Source organism: Pterocles gutturalis, unplaced genomic scaffold, assembly GCF_000699245.1.
Source record: "Pterocles gutturalis isolate BGI_N339 unplaced genomic scaffold, ASM69924v1 scaffold11951, whole genome shotgun sequence".
Classification (NCBI taxonomy): Eukaryota; Metazoa; Chordata; class Aves; order Pterocliformes; family Pteroclidae; genus Pterocles; species Pterocles gutturalis.
This window is the reverse complement of record NW_010103146.1, coordinates 54,964-77,986: the sequence shown is the minus strand read 5'-3', so window position 1 is coordinate 77,986 and position 23,023 is coordinate 54,964. Positions and strand designations below refer to the sequence as shown.

Sequence of the window (23,023 nt, the reverse complement as noted above, 5' to 3'; positions counted from 1 at the left end):
GTCTATAGCCAGTCTGAGCACAGGGCAGTTCCCTCGCCACTACTGTGTTAGCCCTCCCTGTTTCTGCAAACAGGGGCCATCCTGATCTTAGACCCACCACTGAACCCACTTCCAAATCGTACATGAGCCTCACTGATGGGATTTGTCCTATTTTTAGAAAAATGGTTGGGGCTAAGTATTTGAACTTGATAGAAATCTTTACCCAAAGCAGCATAAGCAAAAATAGAATTGTGTTAAAACACAGTGGAGAAAAGCAACAACTAATTCCTCTCTGTTTTACAGCTCGGTGAGTGCGTTGCAAGAGATAGTTATCCCGAAGGCAATGTTACGTGGTACAGAAATGGGAGAGTTTTGCAGCCCACGGAAGAAGGTTTGTTTCAGTAATGGCCAGTGTCCCTGAATCCTCAGACAGGTGCATGCATGAAGAACTGTGCTTATAATAGTTGTTCTGGTTTAGTCTAATATATTGTTCTGTTGAGGACTACTCCTCTGGAAAGATGAAACTGGAAGGAAACTTCTAGGCCTTTCAGAGCACTCAAGCTGTGCCATATAATCTCTCTCTTGCAGTTCCAGCTTTAAAACCACATCATGGGGAGGAGGTTTGCCTTTGTTAATGCTATTGCAAAGTTATTCTTGAGCCTATGTAGCTAGTGGAACCCTCTGTCTAATTTCCAGCTTCTTTAAAGGTATTAAATGTCTCACTTTCACACCTATCCAATATTGTGTTTTGGACCATGTAGATCATCATCTCTTTATACAGGTATTAAGTCTCCAGGATATTTAGAAAGAACATTTTTTTTTTCCCTTCCTTTCAATTTTTGTTTTGACAGGCTGATCAAACCACAATATTTTACCTTCCATAAACTAGAGAATGCGTACAAAGTTAGGTTATAAATGTGATCCTAAAAATTGTTTTCACCAGCATTTTCGAGGCCTTCTTTCTGTCTTACAAAGTAAGCTGAAATTTATATTTTAAAAAAAACCAGCCACTTTGCAATGAATTTTTTTGTTTTGATTTGATTTAAAATGTACAGTGTGTTAGGAGTATGTTGTTCATAAAATGTTCCTGGTATACATCAGTGGCAATACTGGAGGAAAACTTTGTACAGTCTTTTGGGTAATTTGTTGTGTTGCTTGCATATTTGCAGCTTGATAACAAATTCAGAGCAGGCAACAAAATGTAGGAAGAAGATTGCAAATTCTGTCTATGTGACACTGAAACAGTATTTCCTTTTCAGTTGTGGTCATAAATTTGCAAAAGATTGTGGACAAATCAACTGGACTCTTTACCATGACATCATCTCTTCAGTACATGCCAACGAAGGAAGATGCAAATGCCAAGTTTTCTTGCATTGTGACGTATTATGGACCATCTGGCCAGAAGACAATAGAGTCTGAACCAGTTGTCTTTGATGTTCATTGTAAGTTATTAAAAAGCATCTATTGCTATATGAAGTCCACCCCAGGGGAAAAAGTGAAATTGGAGACAGTTTACAAAATTACAGAGACATTGTTGCTTGGCTGTCAAGATGTTGTCTTCAAAGCTGGTTTGCAGCAAGAATGTCCAAGTACATTGTCTGTGGAATTTTCACTTATCTTCAGATTTACCTGAGATTTTTTTTATTTCTAATGGTAGAATACTGAGTATCAAGATTGCATTGACAAGAGGAAAGTGGTAACCACAAAAAGTCACAGTGAAATGAGCTTTCCAGAACTTTAACAGAAGTTAGAGTGATTGATTAGAGTGACTGACTGTGCCCCCTGAAATATGCAATAAATACACAATATAGTTTTTTAGTATACTCAAATGTTTTCCATTTTTGCAGAGTCAGCATGGAACAGTTAATGCTGGCAGACTACCTTGCACAAAATTCAGTAGCTTCTCTGCAGCTATAAGATGCAGATTTTTGTATTTTAAATGTATCATTTAAATGTGGTGGACTTTTAAGTAGAGAATTTGTGTAAATAATTACTTCCAGCTGGCCTAAGTCCTAAAATAACTTCCTTACTGTGTTACTGACCAATGTGGAAATCGTAATTATTTGAATAAACAAAACAGGCAGTTGGCAAGGACAGGTCAGAGGGGGTGGTAGTAGTTAGAGCAGGGGGAAGAGGCATTTCAAAACCTTGTAAAATGACTCTTCCGAAGGACTGTAGAAGGCAGCAGGTTGTAGCAGAATGTCGAGGAACAGGAGATATGCAGTATGTTACCTTTCTGTATACTCCAGGTAGTACCTCAGCTTATAAAAGAAAAGTCCCTGTTTTGGGAATGATAGGGTATACAGTCCAGCGTCTAATAGGCTTGTAGTATACACTGTCCAACAACTCTGTAATCAAGTTGAATACAAAGAAAATTAGTAAGGCACTGGATTTCTCCAGCTAGCATGTGTGCTCCATTGCCTTGAAAACAAAAGCCACAGGCTTGAAGCAGCAGGTTGTGTTCTACCTAGATGATCAGTTGCTTTTCCTTCACAAATACAGTTTGTTGAGGCACAGAATAGGGGATTAGTTTTGACCTTGGTCAAATCAAATCAAACCTTGGAGCAATTGCTCCTTGGTTTCACCTGGAGAAACTGGAGTAAATTAAGGCCTTCTTTTCACCAGCTGTTTCTCCAGAATGACAACTGTCAGAACTAACAGAGAAGAAAATCTCTGGGACAGCAACCATGATCCTTGGAAGTAAGAGAGAGATTTCAAGCCTACAGACGCTTATCCCATCACTTCAAAGCTAGAGGGATTTTTAGTTTTGTTTTGCTTTAAAAAGTTGGGTACCAAATTTCACTAGCTTCTGTCATCTGTGAAGCCCCATGACTGCGAGTAACTCCTGCGGCATATGGCAGATGTTCACAGGGAAGAAGTGCAAATGACGGAAAGCGCTTGCTGCTGTTACTTGCCAAGAGATGCTTCTCTGTCCTTATTTTCCCCCCAGTTTTATGCATTAGGCTACTTCACCTGTTGAGCATGAGGCTCTTGCAGATTTCTGTGGTGCATGTAGTACGTGCACTTGCAATTAAGGACTACCTAATGTGAAGGAAAAAGAAGGCTGCACAGTATCACAGAATAGTCACTGCACCAGATACCATGTGCACTCCATATTAAAGATTAAATGTTTGCTAGAGTGGCTCTTTTAATCCTGGTCTAGTAACACACAATTTAATTAAGATAGCTCTTCCTCCAGAGATGGGCGGTGTCATTGTGCTACTAATTAGCCAACAGTGGGAGGCAGGTACACCCTTCAGTATCGAAGAGGCCTCAAGTATGAACTTTGGCTTTAGAGTAAGGAGCTACCCAGTTTTCTTTGTGTATTTTCATTTGCTGTAATGTCAACTCCTTACTCAGCTGAAATGCATCTCCAGATGAATTTGTGAAACTCTTTATTAATAGACATTCAAAGCTTCGACAGGTGGATTTCTTGACTGATGTTAGTTGATGATAGTGACATGTCTGATTTGGTTTTTTTCAATTTAGTTCAGTGATCCTAATTAGTTTGTTTGTCAATAAATTAGTTTTTTTTAATGAGTCAAATGTAATGCAGATTAAAAAAAATGGCAGACTCCAACTCTAAGAAATGGAAGTCTTTCAGCCTTTTTTTTTTCAGGTTGACTGTCAAAACTATCATGTTTTGCATCTTTGAAGCAAGTAGAAAAAAATCGTAAATGAGATCTGCTATTTGTTCTGATATCTAGTGAGATTCCTTGCAACTTACCCATTTATCATAAAGTAATGAGGAGGGCTTAAAAAGCATGCCTGCGCAAGATTATTATTTTTTTTTTTAATATGCCTACTCAGTCAGGATCTAAGAAATATTTTACTGTTTGGATTTTTTATTAGCTCTGGGTCAGTGCAGTCTCTAGTATTCAGGTGTTTAATAGCTGGTTGACACACTGGAAGCAGACAGCCACTGTAACCTGGTACGAGAAGAAGAGTGAATTAGCTTCTGCTGAGTTGGGTGCGCTGCTAGTTGGAATTGGATAATTTAGCTAAGGTACCAGTAGTTATCAGCTCTGGTTTGCAGCTGTAGCAAGCAAGCTACCAAAAGTAACATGAATGATACAGGAGAACTGTTGGAGCTGGGCAGTTAGATAGTATCTCAGATACCTAAATTACATAGACTACAGTTATGTTGGGTTCTGCTAAGCGTTAATCAGTGTAAAAAGATAATGGTTGTCAGGCAGACTCTCCAATCATGCCCTGTTGTTAAGTGACTGTCTTGGGGTGGATAAACTTCTTTACATTACAGATTAGAGTAAAAAATACTTCATACTCATGCTGCTTCCAGCATTGGTGCTTTTCTTGAAATGATGCAATTGTGGCCCTGGTGGGTCTAGGACAGCAGCATTTGTCTACTAAATAGCTGCCTTTTGGTGCTGGTTCCCACAGTTTTGCTCGTGCAGAAGGCAGATTTTCAGGTTTACAGAAGCACGAGGTAAGATGGGCCAAGCCAGGAATATGTGCCACTGAGAGGCAAGATACACCTTCATTGGGCTACTCCTGTCTATTAGGGAAAGCAAGGAAGCACATTACTCATGCTAAGCAGCTCTCAGCATTGCACTGAACGCTGTGTCCTCCTGTCATCAGGTTGCGTCTTCCTCAGAAGGGTGACCTCTTCAGCTTAGAGAACAATTTAATTAGTCCTTTGCTATTTATCTCTGTAGATTTTTTTTTTTCCAGTTTAGGGAATGAAATTAAAAATTTGGTCCTGGGTGACTGCAGTAGATAGAAGGCTAAGATATTCCTACAGGAAAGACTGGTGGTTTGCAAGAATGCCATTCTTCTTTAACTGTGTCTGTTTTTAATCCAGTTCTGTTCATCTCTGTGGGAAAACCTGTTCTAAGTTAAAATCCTAAAGTCTTACTCATTATAATTCATCCCTTTTCTCTCTTGAGACAAAGCCTAAGCAATTTTAGGGTATATCTAGACATCCTTATTGATAACTTTTTCACATTTGGTTACCTTCACATAAACTTGACAGGAGAGACAAGTCTCTGCAGCAGGCTGGCTCACCAGACAGCCCCTGAAACTGGGGGTTTTGGCCCAGTAGCCAGCAAGAGGCATGCGTGTGATTCTTGGCCAGCTTCTTCATCACATCTGTTGTATTCCACACCAGCAGCGATGCTGGACTCCCCTCCTAAGCAAGCAAAGTTGTGCTTCAGCATTGAAGGTACTGAGATGAAAGCTGTTTGGACATGGAAGTGAGCCAAGGCTATTGCATCTTGAAGGAGGGAGGATGTGGCTTGTTGAAGCCTGGTGCCCCTCCTCCTATGATGAGGAGTGAGATGCTGTGTTAGGGCTCTCAGTCATAGAGAGGACACAGCAGAATGCAGCTCCTGTTATTGAGAAATCCAGTAGCAGAAGATAGATACCGTGATGAATGTCTTCAGGGTCAGAAGGGCTGTAGGGTGCACGCTTCACTAAACACACAAAATCAGCTGTCAGGCAAGGATTTCTCTGCCATGTAGATTTTTTTAGTGTCTAATAAGGTGCACTGTACTGTGTCTCAATGCAAGACTGGCATCTTTGGTGGAATTTTATTTATTCATTGAAATTAAAACAGTGAGCATTATCTGCTCATATTATTTCCTTTAATTTTGTTAATTTTATATTGCTTATTGAAAAATTATATTTAGGCTTCTACTTAGGAAGAATAGCATATATTAAAGTATGCTCTGTCTTTGTCTTAAAAAAATATTACCAAAGTAAAATGTAAGTTATAGTTAACGTCACTGAACATGACAAAAGTATTTTACATTTACATTTCTCTTGACTACGTTAAGGGTCCTATTACATTCACCAAATTCATCTTTCTGAAAGCTCGTAGTGATCAGCATATAGAATAGGCTAAACATAGTCACTTAGTTCACCTTTTTTCTTTTTAATGCGAGAAGGCTATTATCTAGTACTAAGGCAAGGCGGTGAGAGCTTCAGTTGTTTTTCTGATTGCTGCAGTCCTCTAAACAGTGAGCTTCACAGAGAACAAGTTAATCCCTCGTAATGAAATCACACCATGAAACTGTTCATACTGATCAGGGTTTTTTTTTCTTTTACGCACATGACATGGTTGTAATCATTGCTGTTTCAGTTACACATATTCTGGTGAAGAAAAATGAATTTTGTATTGCATGACTTCTTTGCACTTACTTCATTGGCAAAAATATATAAAGTGTGATTAACTTCAGTTCTTTTACAAAAAGATGCAAATACCTTCACCTGCTTGATGATAAAATTGCATAGTTTGGCCATGAATTTTGTATGCATAGTCTTCCTCTGTGGTTTTTTGCAGAAGCTATTAAATGTAACACTATTTTCACAGATCCAACAGAGAAAGTGACTATTCAAGTGCTACCACAACGTAGTACCATTAAAGAAGGTGATAACATCACTTTGAAGTGCTCAGGAAATGGCAACCCTCCTCCACAGGAGTTTCTATTTTACATTCCAGTAAGTCCTGCCTCGCTGTCACTGCATAGTGAAATATTCTATATCATCCCTTCCTACAGACATTGCTACCTGTCAGTGTATATGTGATTTTATAACAAATGAAGGAAGGAATTTGATGTGACTAAAACTGAAGATAAACATTGGTCATCATATCGGGCTGTGAGAATGCCTCACCTGAGTTGGGAAAATATTTTGAAAAAAACCCTCCTTTCCCCTCACCCCACCCAAAGTTTTTTTGCATCTTGGACCTACTAAAAATTACTAGGCTTCATTTCCTATTATCAGACATTTTGATAAGAAGCAGTTTTGACTAAAGCTGTCTAGCATCTTGAATAAAAGCATCTCATCTGTTGTCATAACAGACAAAGATCCAGCAGTGAAAATACATGAAATTAATTCAGCTATTTTTTGGACTTTCAGAGATGAATTTTGTGCAATTTCTTTTCTTTAGTTAATTAATTAATTGTTTGGTGGCCTAACAACACAAAAAAAAGTCTGACAGCAAAGGAGAAAGTGTAGAAAAAATAAGTCAAATGTGTTAATATGCAGATTGAGAAAAATAAAGGCTTTGGAACCATTAGTCTTCCTAGTATTGGTGAAATCCAGAGACAGATGTGGCTTTACATTCTAGGATTCCCGTGTCCTGCTTCTCTTTCCTATTGCATGTCCCTTTCTTTGTTCCTACTGCAGTAGTGAGCAGAGCTGATCTTGAGAGAGGCCAAAAGCAGTGGCACGCTCTCAGGTATTTCAAAAACTGCATGTCACCCTTTGAACATAATCCTCATCTACTTTGGACTTCCAGCATGTTTGAATTGCTGAAGAGCAGGAAGGCAAACTAGGAGTTGAAGTCCTCTTATCTCAGAGCAGCCATTTAGGTTGAGTGAGTCATCCTAGGAACTCATTATATGCCAGGGAAAAGGTGCCATGGTATCTCTCCTTGCTCCACAACCACAGTGAGTGAGCTAAACACCCCAGTTTGTATTCTCTTCAGTTTCCCTGCTAGCTGATACTTGTCCTTTCTCTCAAGGAGTGCTGGAATTGGTGGTTTCTCTGCAAGACCTATGGGTACTGTGACAAACCTGGTAAATCTGGATTCAGAGAGAGGGTTTCATTCTGTGCTTGTTTCAAAGCTGATCTAAGTCAGTCAGCTGTAATCGGATGGAAACTGGACAGCCAAAAAGCAACACTTTCTGGCTAATTTAAAACACCAATTTCTGTAGATAACAGCATGTAAGTCAGCATATAGCCTTACAGGCTCTGTACCATGATGTGGATAGAGCAAGGTGTGCTTGTGCTGTTTAAAAATGTGTAATGCAGCACACCTCGTTTCATTATTTTTCCTAAACTGAATATGTCATTTCAGATACAGATTTAGAAACACAATTTGTTTTGTTGTTGTGATTTCTCTAAGTCTTTTTTGTAGACTGTTTCAGTCTTTTGTTTTCTTCCCATTTTCTTTCCGCTAAACTTTCAGATTTTGTATTTTTATTTGCTCTTAAAATAAGTAAGTCATTCAATTAAAGAGTAAGCTTTTAATTGTATGTCTTTTCTAAAACTATGCTGTCATGCAGGAAATAAACCTTAACATTATTAATAGGCAGCTACACTTCAATGATGCTGTGTCTATACATATTTTAGAGTATTTCAGGACCCTGAAATAGCAAAATAATAGCAAAAAACTGAACAAAACCAAATGTTTTTAGCAGGGCCATATACAGTAAATGTTTTATTTTCCATCCACAGGGAGAATCAGAAGGTATAAGAAGCTCAGATACTTACGTAATGACAGATGTGAGACGAAATGCAACAGGAGAATACAAGTGCTCTCTGACTGACAGAAGCATGATGGACTCGACTACCATCACTGTGCACTGTAAGTCATTGCATTTTACACTCCCAAGTTAGCATACAAACCTATGTTGCACCTCCTGGAATGGTCTCTCTATGCTCAACAAGAGACAGAACTGAACTACGTGGTTGGTTTGAAGTAGCATCAGGTCATTTCTTTTTTTTTTTTTTTCTTTTCCCTTTTTTTTTTTTTTTTTTTTTTTTTTTTTTTACTTTTTCTAATGTATTTCTGTTTGAAAACCTTGACTTTCTCAATCATTGGCTTAGATACAGATTCATTTCATTTAACCTTAGTATATTATATTCTTGCCCTGTCGCATACAGTGAAAATTCTGGTATTTTATGTTTCACTCATGTGAATATATATATATTTGGCAAATTATTCTGTTCCAGCTGTGCCTTAGAATGGACTTAAACACACAAGCTGGCCCACAGTGGTATCACTGAAGGTCATTCTTCATAGTCAAATTCACTTCAGTCTGATATCCTTTCATCTTATATCAATGAGGTTATCATGTAAGGAGTCTAGAAAAGAGTCTTAGGAATCCATTATGTTCACATACACAAGTTGTTTTTTTTCACTTTTCCCAGAATCATGAGAGCTACAGAGCTCAGTAAAATTTATTTAGCTGGATACTAGAGTATTTACTCCTACCCTATCAGCACCACTTTAAAAGCAGCCATTGAACTATCTGGTTGAAGCAGTGGTTGCTTTTCAATGGTTGCTTTTAATCTCATTATGTGAGAAAATGAGCAGGAACTCTCTCAAACTTTGCTATTCTATCCCAGGCTATGAAATGAGACTCGGTCCAATGGTACTAGGTTTCCATAGAGACATTGATGGTCTGTAGTCTTCCCAGTAGCATAAATATCTTTAATAGTTTACAGGTTCAGAGACGCATGATTGATAATGAAATGTAAAGGCTTCCAGAGTAGTTATACTTGACATAAAAAGAAACTCATGTTCATCTACTTGATTTTGATTTTTTTTTCTTGGAAGAGGTATAATGCATGCAGAATATATCTGTACATGAATAATTACACTATTCCATTAATGAATATTTTGTGTTTAATAAAGTCATAAATCCGCTGTTTTCCTACCCACCCCTTCTCTTTGCCAAGAGTGAGGGTATGTAAGATTTGAAGAGAGCTCTGTACTACAATATCAAAGGCAGCTTGCTGGTAGTTCACTGAGGTATAGCTGACCCTTTTATTTTACTCCAAGTGTCTACTTGTACTTCCATAAGTAGTTGCCGTAAATAATGGCTTCCTCCGTTACAAGTTATTTGTAACAAGCCAGTTTTCATTTCTCTGCTATTTTGCCTGCATGTCAGAAGAGCTTTACTACACAAGAGAAGCATGTATTTTCTTGACAGAAGTCTTTCCAGTGTTGGCAGCTAGTGCAGCTACTCAGAACTCATAGGCACAATCTAGTACCCTACTGCTTTGCTTCGCTTAGGGTTTGTTTTGTTTTTCTTAAACGCCTCTATCTGCAATAAAGCCTTTACTTAAGTGAGGTGCAGTAGCCTGTAGTAGTTCTGTAATTTCCTGAATGCCCAGACCTTTGTAGCTGTGTGACAATCTGCCTTGAAGCTACTTCGGTGTCTTGTCTGATGCTGGTCTAAAGCATTTCTGCAGCATGTTTGCTTGTGAGGAGAACTCCTCTGAAAAAGTAATAAAATCCATAGATGCTTTGTAACATCTTCTTTCATCTTTCAATTGCTTACTTTATACTAATTTTCCAGCATAACTCCCTAATTTTTAGTGCTTTCTGATTCTAAAGTACTTACATATTTCTGGTGTTGGATCTTCAGAGTTTTTCATGCCTCCATGATGTTTTTTCTTCCTTCAAATAATACTTATTAACACCTATCAAATCTTAGTTTTTCCTCCCTCTTTTGCTTTATTGCTTCCTTTTCACAAATGGATGAACATTCCTGTCTGCTGTTACACTGAAAAAGCCTTCATTCTGAGTCAAGGCTTTTCATTTCCTCACATCCAGTCTTGGCACTTTAGATTTTTTTTTATTTTCACTTAAAAAACCCAACACAACAAAAACCAAGCAATATAATAATTTTAGTTTAAATCTGAGAATCTATTTATAGTAATATTTTACATTTCAGCTGTAGTGCTTTTTCTCAGATTTTATTGAGCATTATAATTACACTGGTTCCTTTCAGTGTCTAGGTAGGGAAAACTTCTTGCTGATATGAAAATAAATTAGCATATTATAGCCCTTAAATATTTTTGTAGCAAAATATTGTGGCTCAATACTAAGCTCTTTTTTTCCGAGATGAATGTAAATGATGAGATTCACAGAAAGCTGAAAATTGTCATTAAATTATCTGAGTTGCCCATAATGTTTAGGGAAATATTTTATTTATAAAGCAAATTGAGGGGGAAAGAAAGAGTCTCTTCCTTACCCACAGAACATAAGGGACAAAGTGGACAACCTGGGCTCTTGCCCCTCAGAGCAGGTGCAGGATCTGTGCAGCAAGGTCTCAGTTTAAAGTCCAGCAGAATGGAGTGCTTGCGGTTGGCGTGATTTGTCCCTCAACAGAGGGAGCAACAGAACAGGATTTATGTTGTGAATCTGTTTTTTTTTACACTGCGTTGTTAATTTTCTGCCAGCTCTGTGCCTTGAGTGAGCTTGCCTAGGATCAGATGAGCAAAACTGGCAGAGGCAAGGAAGGAAGAGGGAGGGAGCCGGGGCAAAACCTGTTTACAACCACTTAAACTGCTATAGAATCACACCCTGTGCGAGGTAACAAAAGCACCTAGCAGTAGAGGATGGTTGTACCTTCCCTCAGCTGTGAAGAAGCAGATGACTGTTTCAACCCACAGACCCTTTTCTTCTTCTCTTGCTATAATTCTTTCTGCATGTACAACCTGGTGTGGAGTAATGCTGTGGAACTTCCTCTTAGTGATGCTTTCCTTTCTGATAAAATATGATTTCCAGGGAAATAGGTTTGCAAACCTTCCAGTAAATTAGAGGTTTTAGAAATTTAGCATCTGTGCTTCTCCATGGGTATTTGGTTTGGGTTTTTTTCGTGGGTTTTTTTGTTTTGTTTTGTTTTTGTTTTTTTTTTTTTTGCAGTCTTTTCTTGTGATGCAGACACATTGAAAATACAGGGGAAATCACCTCTGGAACGTTGCAGGGGAAAAAAAAAATCTATTCTTGGTATACTAGGAAAAGTTTCTGATTGTCTGATAGTATATTTGGTGAGTTCAGGCTACAGGCAAGTGCTATGCATAGTTTTCCCAGTTGTAGCATAGTATTCCATCTGAGGCCTTGTATAAATGCTGGGAGCCTGTCCTATATGTGCATTAGAATTTAAGAACTGAAATGTTTGCTCCAGTCTTCCCCACATTAATTCCATACCTCTCACACATGATGCGGTGGTACATGCAGAATGCACCCTTTGCATCTTCCTTGTGCTAGTTGGTATGCAAGACAGCACTGAAATCAGCGCAAGACTTCAAGTGAGACCACATTAACAGCTAGCATATATTGAAATTGGTGCCTGATGAGAAATTCGTTTATGAAGAACATTTCAAAGCCAAACAGGAAATGTATGGAAAATTATTGCAACAAAGTTTTTCTTTCAATGGCAAGGAAAAAGAATTTTGACGGTCTTCTGTATGCAAAAAATATTTTGTCCTCATACTTCTGTACCAAGAAGAGATTATTTACTAATGGAGCATATAAGTTGAGAGGTAGAAGGATCTATATCACATTTCTTTGTGGACCCCACAGATAAACTGTCAGAATATTAATCCAAATCAAATTGCTCTATGTAGAGTTCCTAGAGGGGATCCTATGTTAAACAGTAGCTTAACTCTGTACTTGCCTCTTAAATCACCTTACAAATACTGCTCTGAGCTATGCAGTTCATCTCGCATGCTGTAAATTTCCCTGAACTTCTGTAGCAACCAAGCCTCTGTGTGAGAAGGAGCGTAGTCTCAGTTATACCTCAGAAAAGAGGGTGGGGGGGAGGGGATGTGGGCACAGGCATGCTACCCTGGAGGAAGACTGGGTTGAAGGATTGCTCTGGGCTCAGTGTCAGTCTTGCCTGAGATGAAGGCCAAAAATTTAATGAGTTTTCTGCTTCCTGTGGTGTATGTGAGAGGAATTGCTCCTGTATGGTCTTTGGTGGTCTCTTGGGTTTGGGGTGCTATCCTGCTTCAAAGAACAAAAGGTTTAAGTAGATGTTGAAGAAAAGTCACCTTGAGGGGAAAAAAATAGTTTCAGCTTTTTTCTTCAACCACCCCTCTTTCTTGGTAGTATGTGCTCAAGAGTAACAGAGCAAGAAGAAACAAATCTCGTGCACCATCTGAAACTATATACAAATGCTCACTGGCTGTGTCTTGTCTTTTTTTTAAGTTGGTTTTTTTTTTCCTTGTGGAAGCAATGGTAAGTTATGGAGTATCTTTTTAGTTGAGTTGCATTTACTAGTTTGGAGAGGCAGCAGGAGGAATCCCGTAGAAATAGAGAAACAAAGTGCCATTTTATCTCTTTGGTAAGATCTTTGCTTTACTCGTGTACAGATGAAAGTGCAGATCTTGTGACCTCTCAGACTAGGCATTAGACTTGTAACACGGATAATAATGCAGACTAATAGTGCAGGATGGACCCTGGTTGTTCCCTGGAGTTCTGCCTTTAATGGTGTTCCCAGGGCAACCACTGAGTAAAGCCAGTAGCTAAGTTCACTGTTTTGTTAAGGAAAACTGTTTTCTCTTTTCCTCTACCAACTGTGATTTTGCCTCAAGCTTTTTTTTAAACTCTGCTTAAAAGCTAAAAGGATGTTTTGCAGTCCTTTTCCAGCAACTGCTATATTTGTGATGGAATCATGTGTGCTTGCCATTTGAGAGTGTGTGTGTGTGCGTGAGCACGCACATCTGTGATAGTCATTTGACCAGGCAGCTTGGCTTACAAGTAAGGCACTGTGAGAGAAGAAGCAAAACAGAGGTTTAGCTTGGCAAACTCTGCTTTTCTTTCAGTGTAGGATTTTTTTATTTTTAAAAGAAATTGCTAGCCCACCATATCCATATATTAAGAAAAACCTAGAGTAGTGTTTCCTGATCTTTCTGTTACTGGCTCTCACCCTGCCTTGTGTCAAATACTGCTGTCACTTACTGCAGTTTCCCTGGAGTTGGAACAGGTCAGGCAAAGCTTGGACTCCGAGTTACACAAAAATGGCTTTTTAAATTACAAATGAAAACAATAAACCAAAGGGCCTCATGTATGGGCCCCCCAGCCCCATAATGCGGACTCCTTACCCCTTCAGTCAGTATCAAGTCTCGCACACCTTATGTTGACCATCCTCATCTTCTCCAGATGTTGAGGATAAAAATCAACATGTTTTATCAAATTCAAGACAGTTACCCCTTTTCCTCCTATCCTCTTCTCTACAGTTACTGTTTAGGTTAATCTATCCCCACGTGCACAAGTTCTCTGCTGAAGACACCCCCACAGCAGTCTGTTCTTCCCCTTTCAACATGCACATGCTGCTATGTGAAGTACTCCTTCAGCTTCTTGTACCTCCTCTGTCATTCTTTCAGCAGTACAAGGTGAAAAAAATGTATCCATTTGTCTAGTGATTAGTGACTTTTTGCTTTTCCTTTTAGCCTATAATTACAGCAAAAACATGAATGTTCTGCAATGCCTATTTTAGAGTAATTCTCTCTTCTCCCTTACTTGTAAAATTGACTTAGATTTTATTGAAGAAATGAAATCTTGAATTTAATGAGTGCAATTAGTCAAATTTTCTTTCCTTGGAAAGCCTTTGAAATGGGCCAGGCTTTCTGAGATTAAATTTTAACAAATGTTCTTTCTATCCCAGATTTGGATTTGCAGCTTACTCCTAGTGGAGAAGTCACAAAACAGATTGGAGAGGCCTTGCCTGTGTCATGCACGATTTCTTCTAGTAGAAATGCAACTGTGTTTTGGATAAAGGTCAGTAATTCATCTACTTCACAGTTCATCTAAGTATTCACTTCTTCATCTTACTGCTGCTACTGCAGTGTTTTGGAAGGAAGGAAGGAATTCAGGCAGGCAGGCATTGGGCTTTTTAAAGAATATTGTTAAAGTGGGTCTTACGCATATGGCTTAATATGAGAGCTAGTGACTCAAGTTGATTGAAAATCAGTTACTGTAATTATTGCCTCAATTTTCAAATGGAGAGAAGTAATACCTACTGTAACACAAATACAACTTTTTTGAAATGGTCTATACAAGGTCCTTTGAGTATCAGGTCCCTCTAAGAGGGAAAGTCTGTTCAGAGGAATTTGGATTCTTAATTGTTTTCTCAGAGTCAAGCTTGCTCTTGGTTCCAATAAACATAATAAAAGGGCAAGAGATCAGATGTTAGCAACTGGTGTTCAGTGGCTAGTGAAGAAGGTAGCTATCAGAGAGGATGGGCTTACATTAAACCCAAAATCACGATACCTGGTGGTTGTTTAGTGGCATATGTTGATCTCATAAGCCCGGCCTAGAGAGAGCTGTCTGTGTCTCAGTTTGTACCACTAGTGGTTTTGGCCAGCCTACTAGAAAAGCTCAGAACTAATAATTGATCTCATCTATGCCCTTGATTTGAAAATAAAGTTGTTCAAGAAGAAGGGAGGTGACTTTTATGAATCTCCAGTGGTTTCCACTTTTCCTGCTGTTATGTTGCTGTCAGCTATTCAAACGTAGTTATTAACAGGGGAACACTGGTAAGAGTAAGGCAAGGCTCTAATCTACCAAAGCGTGTGAAAAATTCTGTTGATAGTAGTCACATTTGTAATTTAGAGGTTAATGTATTCTGAGTTAGAGTTCACAGAGATTAAACTCCTTACTTCATCAGGACAATACCAGAATGCAAACAAGTCCGTCATTTTCAAGTCTTCAGTATCAAGATGCTGGAAACTACATCTGTGAAACTACTCTACAGGAGGTTGAAGGATTAAAGAAAAGAAAGACACTTAAACTTATTGTGGAAGGTAAGGAAGCAGATAGCTATGATTATTAATTGTCCTTTTCAAACAAAATGGTTAACTGTAATATTGTTCTTGTAGGAAAACCTCAAATAAAAATGACAAAGAAAACCAACACAAATAAAATGTCTAAAACAATTGTCTGCCATGTGGAAGGTTTCCCCAAACCAGCAGTGCAATGGACAGTTACTGGTAGTGGAAGCATCATAAATAAAGCAAGTATCTTTCTTATTACTTTATTCAACAAAAGATCGTGCATAGGAGGTGCAATTTAAAATCAAGGAACATTTTCCAGGTAGTGAGATTGGAGAAGCTAAGTCTATTTCATTTATCTAAGAGAAGGTTAAGTAGTAGCTGTAGCTACATGGTATTTATGTGGATGATTTCTGATGATAAAGGTCTTCTGAATAGAGCGGGGAAAGCAGAGAAGATCTACTGGCTACAAGCCGAAGCTGGAAGGAAAAAGAAAAGGTTACAAATGAAAAATGCATTTTTAAGTGAAGGTACTTAGTAGTTTTATCTGGGTAATGTGGTGATTTTGCCATTGCATAAAGATTGTACAAATAATGATGGAACTATAGACCTTACATTAGAAAGCAAATGGGTACTTGATGTAGGCATTAACTGGGTGAAATGTAATGAAATGTGGCAAGTACAAGTCAGAAAATACAGTCAATGTCATTCCTTATGGGCTTTGCAGTTTTTATCCTAATTTTTATAGTTGTTTTTGTAAGGTTATACCTGTTGTTTCTCACTGGAAACAGAACCATAATGCAGTCATTCTGTGAGAGAAATAAGGAGTGCCCATGTACATCAGAAAAATACCTGGAAAATTAGCAAACTGATGTATTTTCATATTGATTACCAAATCACATGCAAAGCATTGCCACATTTTGCTTTTTTAAATAAGTGAGACATCTATACAGGCAGTCAGCCACTGGAAGTACAATGCACAGTGCTCCTGTAGGTTTCATTACTCCATTAGGTTTTGCTTTAATCCTACAGAAATAATGTATAGCTGTCAAAATTTGTCCATTTACTTGAAGCTGTAGGGCAGGAATTGTTTTGAAGCTGTATAAATGATTGAAAAAAAATTTCTCTGGACATTGTATTACCTTAAGAATGATGTACAGCAAATTTAAGGAACAACTTCACATCACTATTACAGTACCGATACTGCAGGTACTACTAAATGCATGTATCTTGACAAAATAATGCTTAGTGTGGAAACAACTTGGAATGCTAGAAAGTGGAAAACTTGCAGTGATTGTTTTTCTTATAAAGACATAAATGAAAAACAGCAAGATGGACAGAAGTGAGACCTTAGGAGTTTGGTTTTGGGTTTTTCTTTAAGAATTTTGTCACTTGGAATATTTTTAAAATAATTGAAAGAAACAAAAGCAAATACAGAATGTGTTTAACTTTCTCAAAAATGCCTCTTTATCTGTGGTCTTACAATACACATTATACAAAATGTAGCTATAACTAACTGGCTATCTTGGCCAAAGCGTTTTCTTGGAAGTATTCACATTGGCTGTTTTTTGGAAAACTGAAATATTAGTTGAAAGCCATTTCCCTCTGAACATTTTCAGTGTGTAATACAGGTAACGCATGTATTGTTCTTTGCATTTTTCAAGGATACTAATCTTCACTTTTTTACTTTTTCAGACAGAGGAGACCAAATATGTTAATGGAAGATTTTCCAGTAAAATTGTAATTGCTCCTGAGGAAAATGTGACCTTAACTTGCATTGCAGAAAATCAGCTAGAAAGGACTGTAACCTCCCTGAATGTCTCTGCTAGTGAGTATCTTCTAAAGACCATTTCCGTAAAGTTGTAGTTGACGTAAAGTGCCCACACTTCACTCATATGAAGAGTAGGTCTGCATAGTAGTGTTGATACTGAGATATTTAACCTTTGTGTCTTAAGTAATTGTAAATCCAGTCTGCATCAGTAGTACATAAAATTTATTGATAGCTTTCTGGATTAAGTCACTTAGTCTTCATGACTTTCTTGGCTAGCTATGTATATTATTTACAAAAGGAAATACTATTACAAAATAATATTTCAACATAATAGTACAAAAATATTGCAAAATCATACATTCTTTATGAGGACAAAAGTCTTTATTTATTACTAAGTTAACATCATCTTTTAGACCCAAATTCCAGTTTATTATTACTGGTGTGACTTGATTCAGAACAGAAATCAGCCATACTGGGCTTTAATCAAATGTCACTTTTCAATGATGAAAGGTGGTAAGAAGCTACAGTTCGTGAAAGGGTAGCACAGAAATACCCAGAAATATTTCTGAGATTAATATTACAGGTTTTGAATAAGATTCTTCAGTTGGATATATGATAGTTACAAAGGAAAGACTTCTGCTTAAAGATAAGATTAATTGCCTTGTTGCCTGGCAAACACTGCATTAAGTTTCAGTGTTTCTGTCACTGCTGTAAATAGGCAATTAAAGGTGAGTTCAGGTATAACACATTCTGTCTTTAATTTAATTTAACATTTTTCATTTCAGTAAGTATTCCAGAATACGATGAGCCAGAGGATAGAAGTGGTATGTATGGTTTTCTATCTCCATAACTCTTTGTGTTGATTGTCTCAGTTCAAGACCTATGTAGTGTCACTGAACAATTTCCACAGTCACTCAAAGTTGGACTTGATTTGAAGTGCCATGATTGACTAAGAATATTACTTTCTTGAAGCTTTAAATGTGTTTTTAAGAACAATGCTTACTTTTTAAAATTTTTTACTTTCCTACCCCTTCTCTTGTTTCTGATAGAAATTATTTAGAAATGGTGTAATGCTTTACTTTATCATAGGTCACCTCATTAACTTTTCTTCTTTGCTTCAGATGACAATAGCGAAAAGGTTAATGACCAGGCAAAGCTAATAGTGGGGATTGTAGTCGGTCTTCTGCTGGCTGCTCTGGTTGCAGGTGTTGTCTACTGGCTCTATGTGAAGAAATCAAAGTAAGAATTTATGGAAAACTTGATATTAAATTGAAAACGAAATAATGATAAGCAGAAATGTATGTTTACCTTTTTCCTTCCTGCAGCATTTGAGTAGTCTGGGTGGGGAAAAGTTGTTACAGTAGGTGCATTTAATAGAGGAAGGAAAGTTGGTACCTCTCTTTGGCTTGTCCTAATCCTTAACAGGACACATGTCCTGGAGGTGAGGCTCCAAGACTTTTCATAGATCATCACCAGTAGTGAGGTTCTCCTTCCTGAGAGCCAAATCGCTGCTGATACTTGCATTTAAATATAGTAACTGCTACTTGATTGTGGGCTGTTACCTGTGTAGCTTTACTGGTACTGGAAACGGTCTTCAGTTAGAGGTTAGGTAGCTTGTTTGCTTTAAAAATTTAATAAATTACAGAATAAGTCTAAATAATCTTAGGGAGAAGAGAGATCCTTTTTTCATTTGTTCACGTGTACTTTGAGATCTCTGAAGTAAAATTGGTAAAGATAGATGTTGTGTTGCTGAAAAACTAGAAGCTATCATCCAAAGCAGTAGATTTTAGCCATTTTAGGCATAGAACAGGATTTGCCAGTGAGGCCTGCTTGCTTTCAGGTTTCTCTGTCATCACACAGACTCACTTTAGAAGATAAACTGGATGATCTCAAAAAGTAACCATGTTTTTTCATCCTTTTAAAGTCTGTGCCATTTGACCTTATCCTCATACATTTGTCTCCAGGGAGAACTGAGGGCAGGCTTGCTCTCTGAAGGGTTCCTTACAGCTGCTCCTTAACAGGGAAGATTAAGGTAGTTATGCATAACATGCACACATCAGGGCAGGTATAGAAGCAGTCTTAAAGTTCAGTTGTTCTTTCTATGACCTTTCATTAAAATTAGATCAAATGAGATCTAAAATATACCAGTGGGATTTTACTCTGAACAAGTGTGTTTTCATTGATGTGAAAGTACAAGGAATTCTCCATCTGCTTGAAAATACTCTTTTTTGGATAATACATAAGGATTTTAACCATAACTGAGCATATTTTGGAAGTTTTTCAAATAAAGAATTGCTCAATATTACCCAAGCACAGAACCACATTCAGATAGTATACAGGCAAAAAAAAAAAAAAATTTGCAAAACTTATGCTTCTTCTGGTAGAAATTAAAAAGTTACAGTAGAGTTGAGCTCCTTCTCCCAAACTTTGCTACTCATGTAATAATGTCCAAAATCACTTTCTTTTTTCTTTCCTTTTGAATGTGAGAACATGGAATCATGAAACAATTATTCACAGGTTTGGGGTTTTTTGGAAGAGGTGGTTTGAGCATAAGGAGGTAAAGAAGGGAGAGTATCCCTTGTACCATTATAGAGTGTGGGGAGAGCTAACAAGAATCTTAGCATATAGCATGTCCATTGCTGAGCTGAGTTTATAGTTTAAGATAACATTTTCAGCTTCAAAATACAGCATATTCTAAATGGACAGCGCTTCTTTTCCTCCTGCTCAATTTCTCTTTTGCAAGCTTAGAGTAAAAATTAGAACTGGAATTAATTAGACAGGTTCACTGGGAACAAAATAAAAATCCCTTTATAGTTAAATAATAGTCTTCATATTTGATACATTGTTGCTGGCCTTTGACACCCTTATTGATGCATCATCAGTGACAACTCCTGTTGTCAGCATATATTTAAATTGATCTGTTGTTATCCTCCCTGCTTTCTGCACACCGTACCTGCAAGAGCAAGCAGAGTGCCAGTACCTACTCTGACGAAGTTTTCATCATGAATTGTAGCCTGGAAATCAAAGTAGGCTTTGCAAAAAGCACCTTACACCTTTAGACACAACCTGTGTAGAATCACAACCCCTCCACCTCCATACAGGCCAAGAGGTAGTAGTTATTTTTTTGAACCCACCCATGAGCAGTAACTCACCTAATCTCTATCCCCAAAGTGACGCCAAAGGAAAGTCTGAGAAGGCAGCAGCACAGAACTTTCCAAGTCTGCCGAGGCAAGAAAAACATTACTTTTTTTTCACTATTGGTGTTGTGGTTTGTATAATCTTCTATTGTCTTGTCATCCACACTAAGTAGGAATACTTGTAGCCTTGGAATATATTCACAATAAATCACTTATATAGTTATTCACTGCCTTAGCAACACTTGATGCAAAAGCCGATTATTGCCACATATTGTTTTCACTATGAATATTATCCCGTAAATCAGGGACTCATCTGTATTCCACATCCTCCAACCAGCCCCCTCTTAAATAAAGAGTTGAGGCTACCTACCCCAGCATGCTATGTTTCTCCTTCATCTGAGCAGAAGGCCAAAAACTCATTTTCTACAGATTTCTCCTTTTGCCAAAAGGGATATTTTAAACTAAATTGCACCAAACAAAACAGAATTTATCACTTCAGAATCTTTCTAAAAGTTTTGTGTCAGACCTCAGTCAAGTGATTCTAGGACACTCATCTTCAGTAAATCCTTCATGTATGAAATTTTCACCCTGCCAGAAACAGGTGAGAGTACAGCACAAATCAAAGGTTTAGAAAGAAAATAACGCACGCAGCACCCTGCATTTCTTGTTCTCTAGGCAAGGAAGCTTTGCATGTGGATTGGACTTTTGTCCCATTTTTGCTCCCTGGGTTTGGAGGTGCACAAATCTCAAGTCACATGAGGCTAGATTAAGGTTAAAGTGGTTTAAAATGCAGTAAGGGAAAATTGAGCTGGGCAAACTGAAGTACAACAGCAGTCTTAAGATTGTTCATACTCAGAGCACACCAAACTCTTGAATTTCCTTTCCAAAGAAAAGACAAAGATAAACATCTCTGAAAGTGTCAGTTCGCATCACAAAACTTCTGTACAAGGGGAATGTATTAAAAAATAGTCACTTGTTTCTTAATGACTGGAATATTTCTCTAATATCTCTGCTCTGCTGATGGACATTTGAAAATAATTAGAGGAAGCAGAAGGCAAGATTGGGGTAAATAGAAAGAGGTTGCAGATAATCCAGATTTGGATGTAGAAACGGTTAGCTCCTAGAAAATCTTCTGCAACAGTGCAGTTGAATGCCTAACACGCCTTACAAAAAGTAATGCAAGCTTTAATGAAATTTGTGGCTCTTGCTTCAGCACCCAGAATGAGACTGATGTGTATTCTCTTACCCGTCATTATCGCAAGCTTGGGGAACAAGGACAAAGAGCACTACAGATTTTCTTCCTCAGTGTTAAGGGTGAGGGCTAGACTTGTGAGAGTAAAAGAATGGGGAATTAAAACCCAACAACAATTTCTGTGTCATCTGTATACAGTCTATATATACTCTACCGTAGGCAAAACAATTGAGATGGAAAATGGTCTTCATATTAAAAATAATGCTATGAATAGTATCTAAACAAATTAAATTAAAATAATGGCCCCTCAGCACACACACAGTCCAAAGAAAAATAAAAACCTCACTTTGGTACTACTTAGAGAGATTTTGATTAGGATTCCCTGAGGATAATTATTTTTCTGAAGAGCAAGCATATATAAATGTAAAACATGAGTCATAATTTTAGCAAGAGCTTGGAATTAATTTAAAAAAAAAAAACAGTTGAGAGACGTAAAGAAACTCATTCATACAACCAGCTTCTCAGTGTTCAGAACAGTAGGGCCAGAGCCTGCTAAGAGGCAGGCTTTTTTTATGGAGCTGTAGATAACATGTGAGTTGGCCTGGGCAAAGTGGGCTGTCTTGCCCTTTTTAGCAAATCCTTGGGAATATTTCTGTCCATTTGGACCATGTTGCCCAGCTGCTCAGGTGTCATTAGGAAGTCACTCTTGAGTTGCAAACGGAGCAAGCTGACAGGAGTTAATGCACAAAAAAAGTAACTAACAACTGTTGCTGAATGTTAAGCTGGCAGAGGACCATTTGTCCTGTGCCTCAACTCACCTCAGGAAGCGATGGAAACCATGTTTTGAGCCATTTCTCTGTTACAAACCCAGGCCACGTCTGTCGAGCCCTGAGGTTTGGTGCCATGCCAGGGTCTCCTATTCCTCTGCTGCTGGCAGAGCACTGCCAATGGATCACACTGCTGCAACTCAGTGCAAAATTCTTCTTCTGTCTCTTAATAATGCTATTTAAAAAAGGCAGCAGTAGTGCTTGTGCTGAGGTGCTGAATCTGCCTAGATACCAGTATTTGGGGAACAACAACAACAAAAAAGTCATTGAAGATCACTGAACCACCAGAATTAAACTGCTTTATTTCAGTCTCGGGCACTGGGAATCTAAATCTGTCTGATTTCAGTCAGACGTGAAAAACTGCTGCTGCTCCCATTTCAAGCAGTATATACTACCCTCCAAAAGAGTTCTGGATCGCCTGCCTCTTTCAAAGTCAGAGTGCTGGCCTTTTAAAACTCCCATTTTCACCCGTTTTGGCTTTAGGAAAATAGAGGTGACATTTAGCGAGGGGAACAGTTTCACTGAATGCAGAACTAAAATAGAGCACTTCAAAAATCAAAACCTGATCGCACTGTAGAATCTCCCAGGTTTAGTCATTGAATAATTTTAACCTAATCAAAGACCAGTAATGCTAGTTACAGTTCCCTCTGCTGTGTCAGGTCATGTGAAATTCAGTATGCTTTGGGCACTGTGAAAACTCTTGATAACAGGCCAAAAAAAGGATCACACTGAGACGTGCCAATAATCTATCCAGTCCACTCTCTTGTCTCCAAGAGCAGATATAAGCGGTTACATGAGGGCAGACATGCATGATTCTGCTTTCTCTCCTCCAACTCATTTCAGCTCAGGTAATTGCACAAGT

General features: G+C 38.1%; 1 protein-coding gene across 1 annotated transcript in view; it reads left to right on the top strand.

Moving 5' to 3' along the window:
* ALCAM (activated leukocyte cell adhesion molecule) overlaps positions 1 to 23,023 on the top strand; it is a 35,704-nt gene that overhangs the window by 7,156 nt on the left and 5,525 nt on the right. The window contains exons 4-13 of the mRNA XM_010086591.1: positions 283 to 370; positions 1,239 to 1,421; positions 6,311 to 6,438; positions 8,182 to 8,311; positions 14,130 to 14,242; positions 15,132 to 15,267; positions 15,343 to 15,476; positions 16,930 to 17,062; positions 17,791 to 17,829; positions 18,127 to 18,244. Coding sequence (XP_010084893.1) covers positions 283 to 370; positions 1,239 to 1,421; positions 6,311 to 6,438; positions 8,182 to 8,311; positions 14,130 to 14,242; positions 15,132 to 15,267; positions 15,343 to 15,476; positions 16,930 to 17,062; positions 17,791 to 17,829; positions 18,127 to 18,244 — 1,202 coding nt within the window. The remainder of the gene's footprint in view (positions 1 to 282; positions 371 to 1,238; positions 1,422 to 6,310; positions 6,439 to 8,181; positions 8,312 to 14,129; positions 14,243 to 15,131; positions 15,268 to 15,342; positions 15,477 to 16,929; positions 17,063 to 17,790; positions 17,830 to 18,126; positions 18,245 to 23,023) is intronic.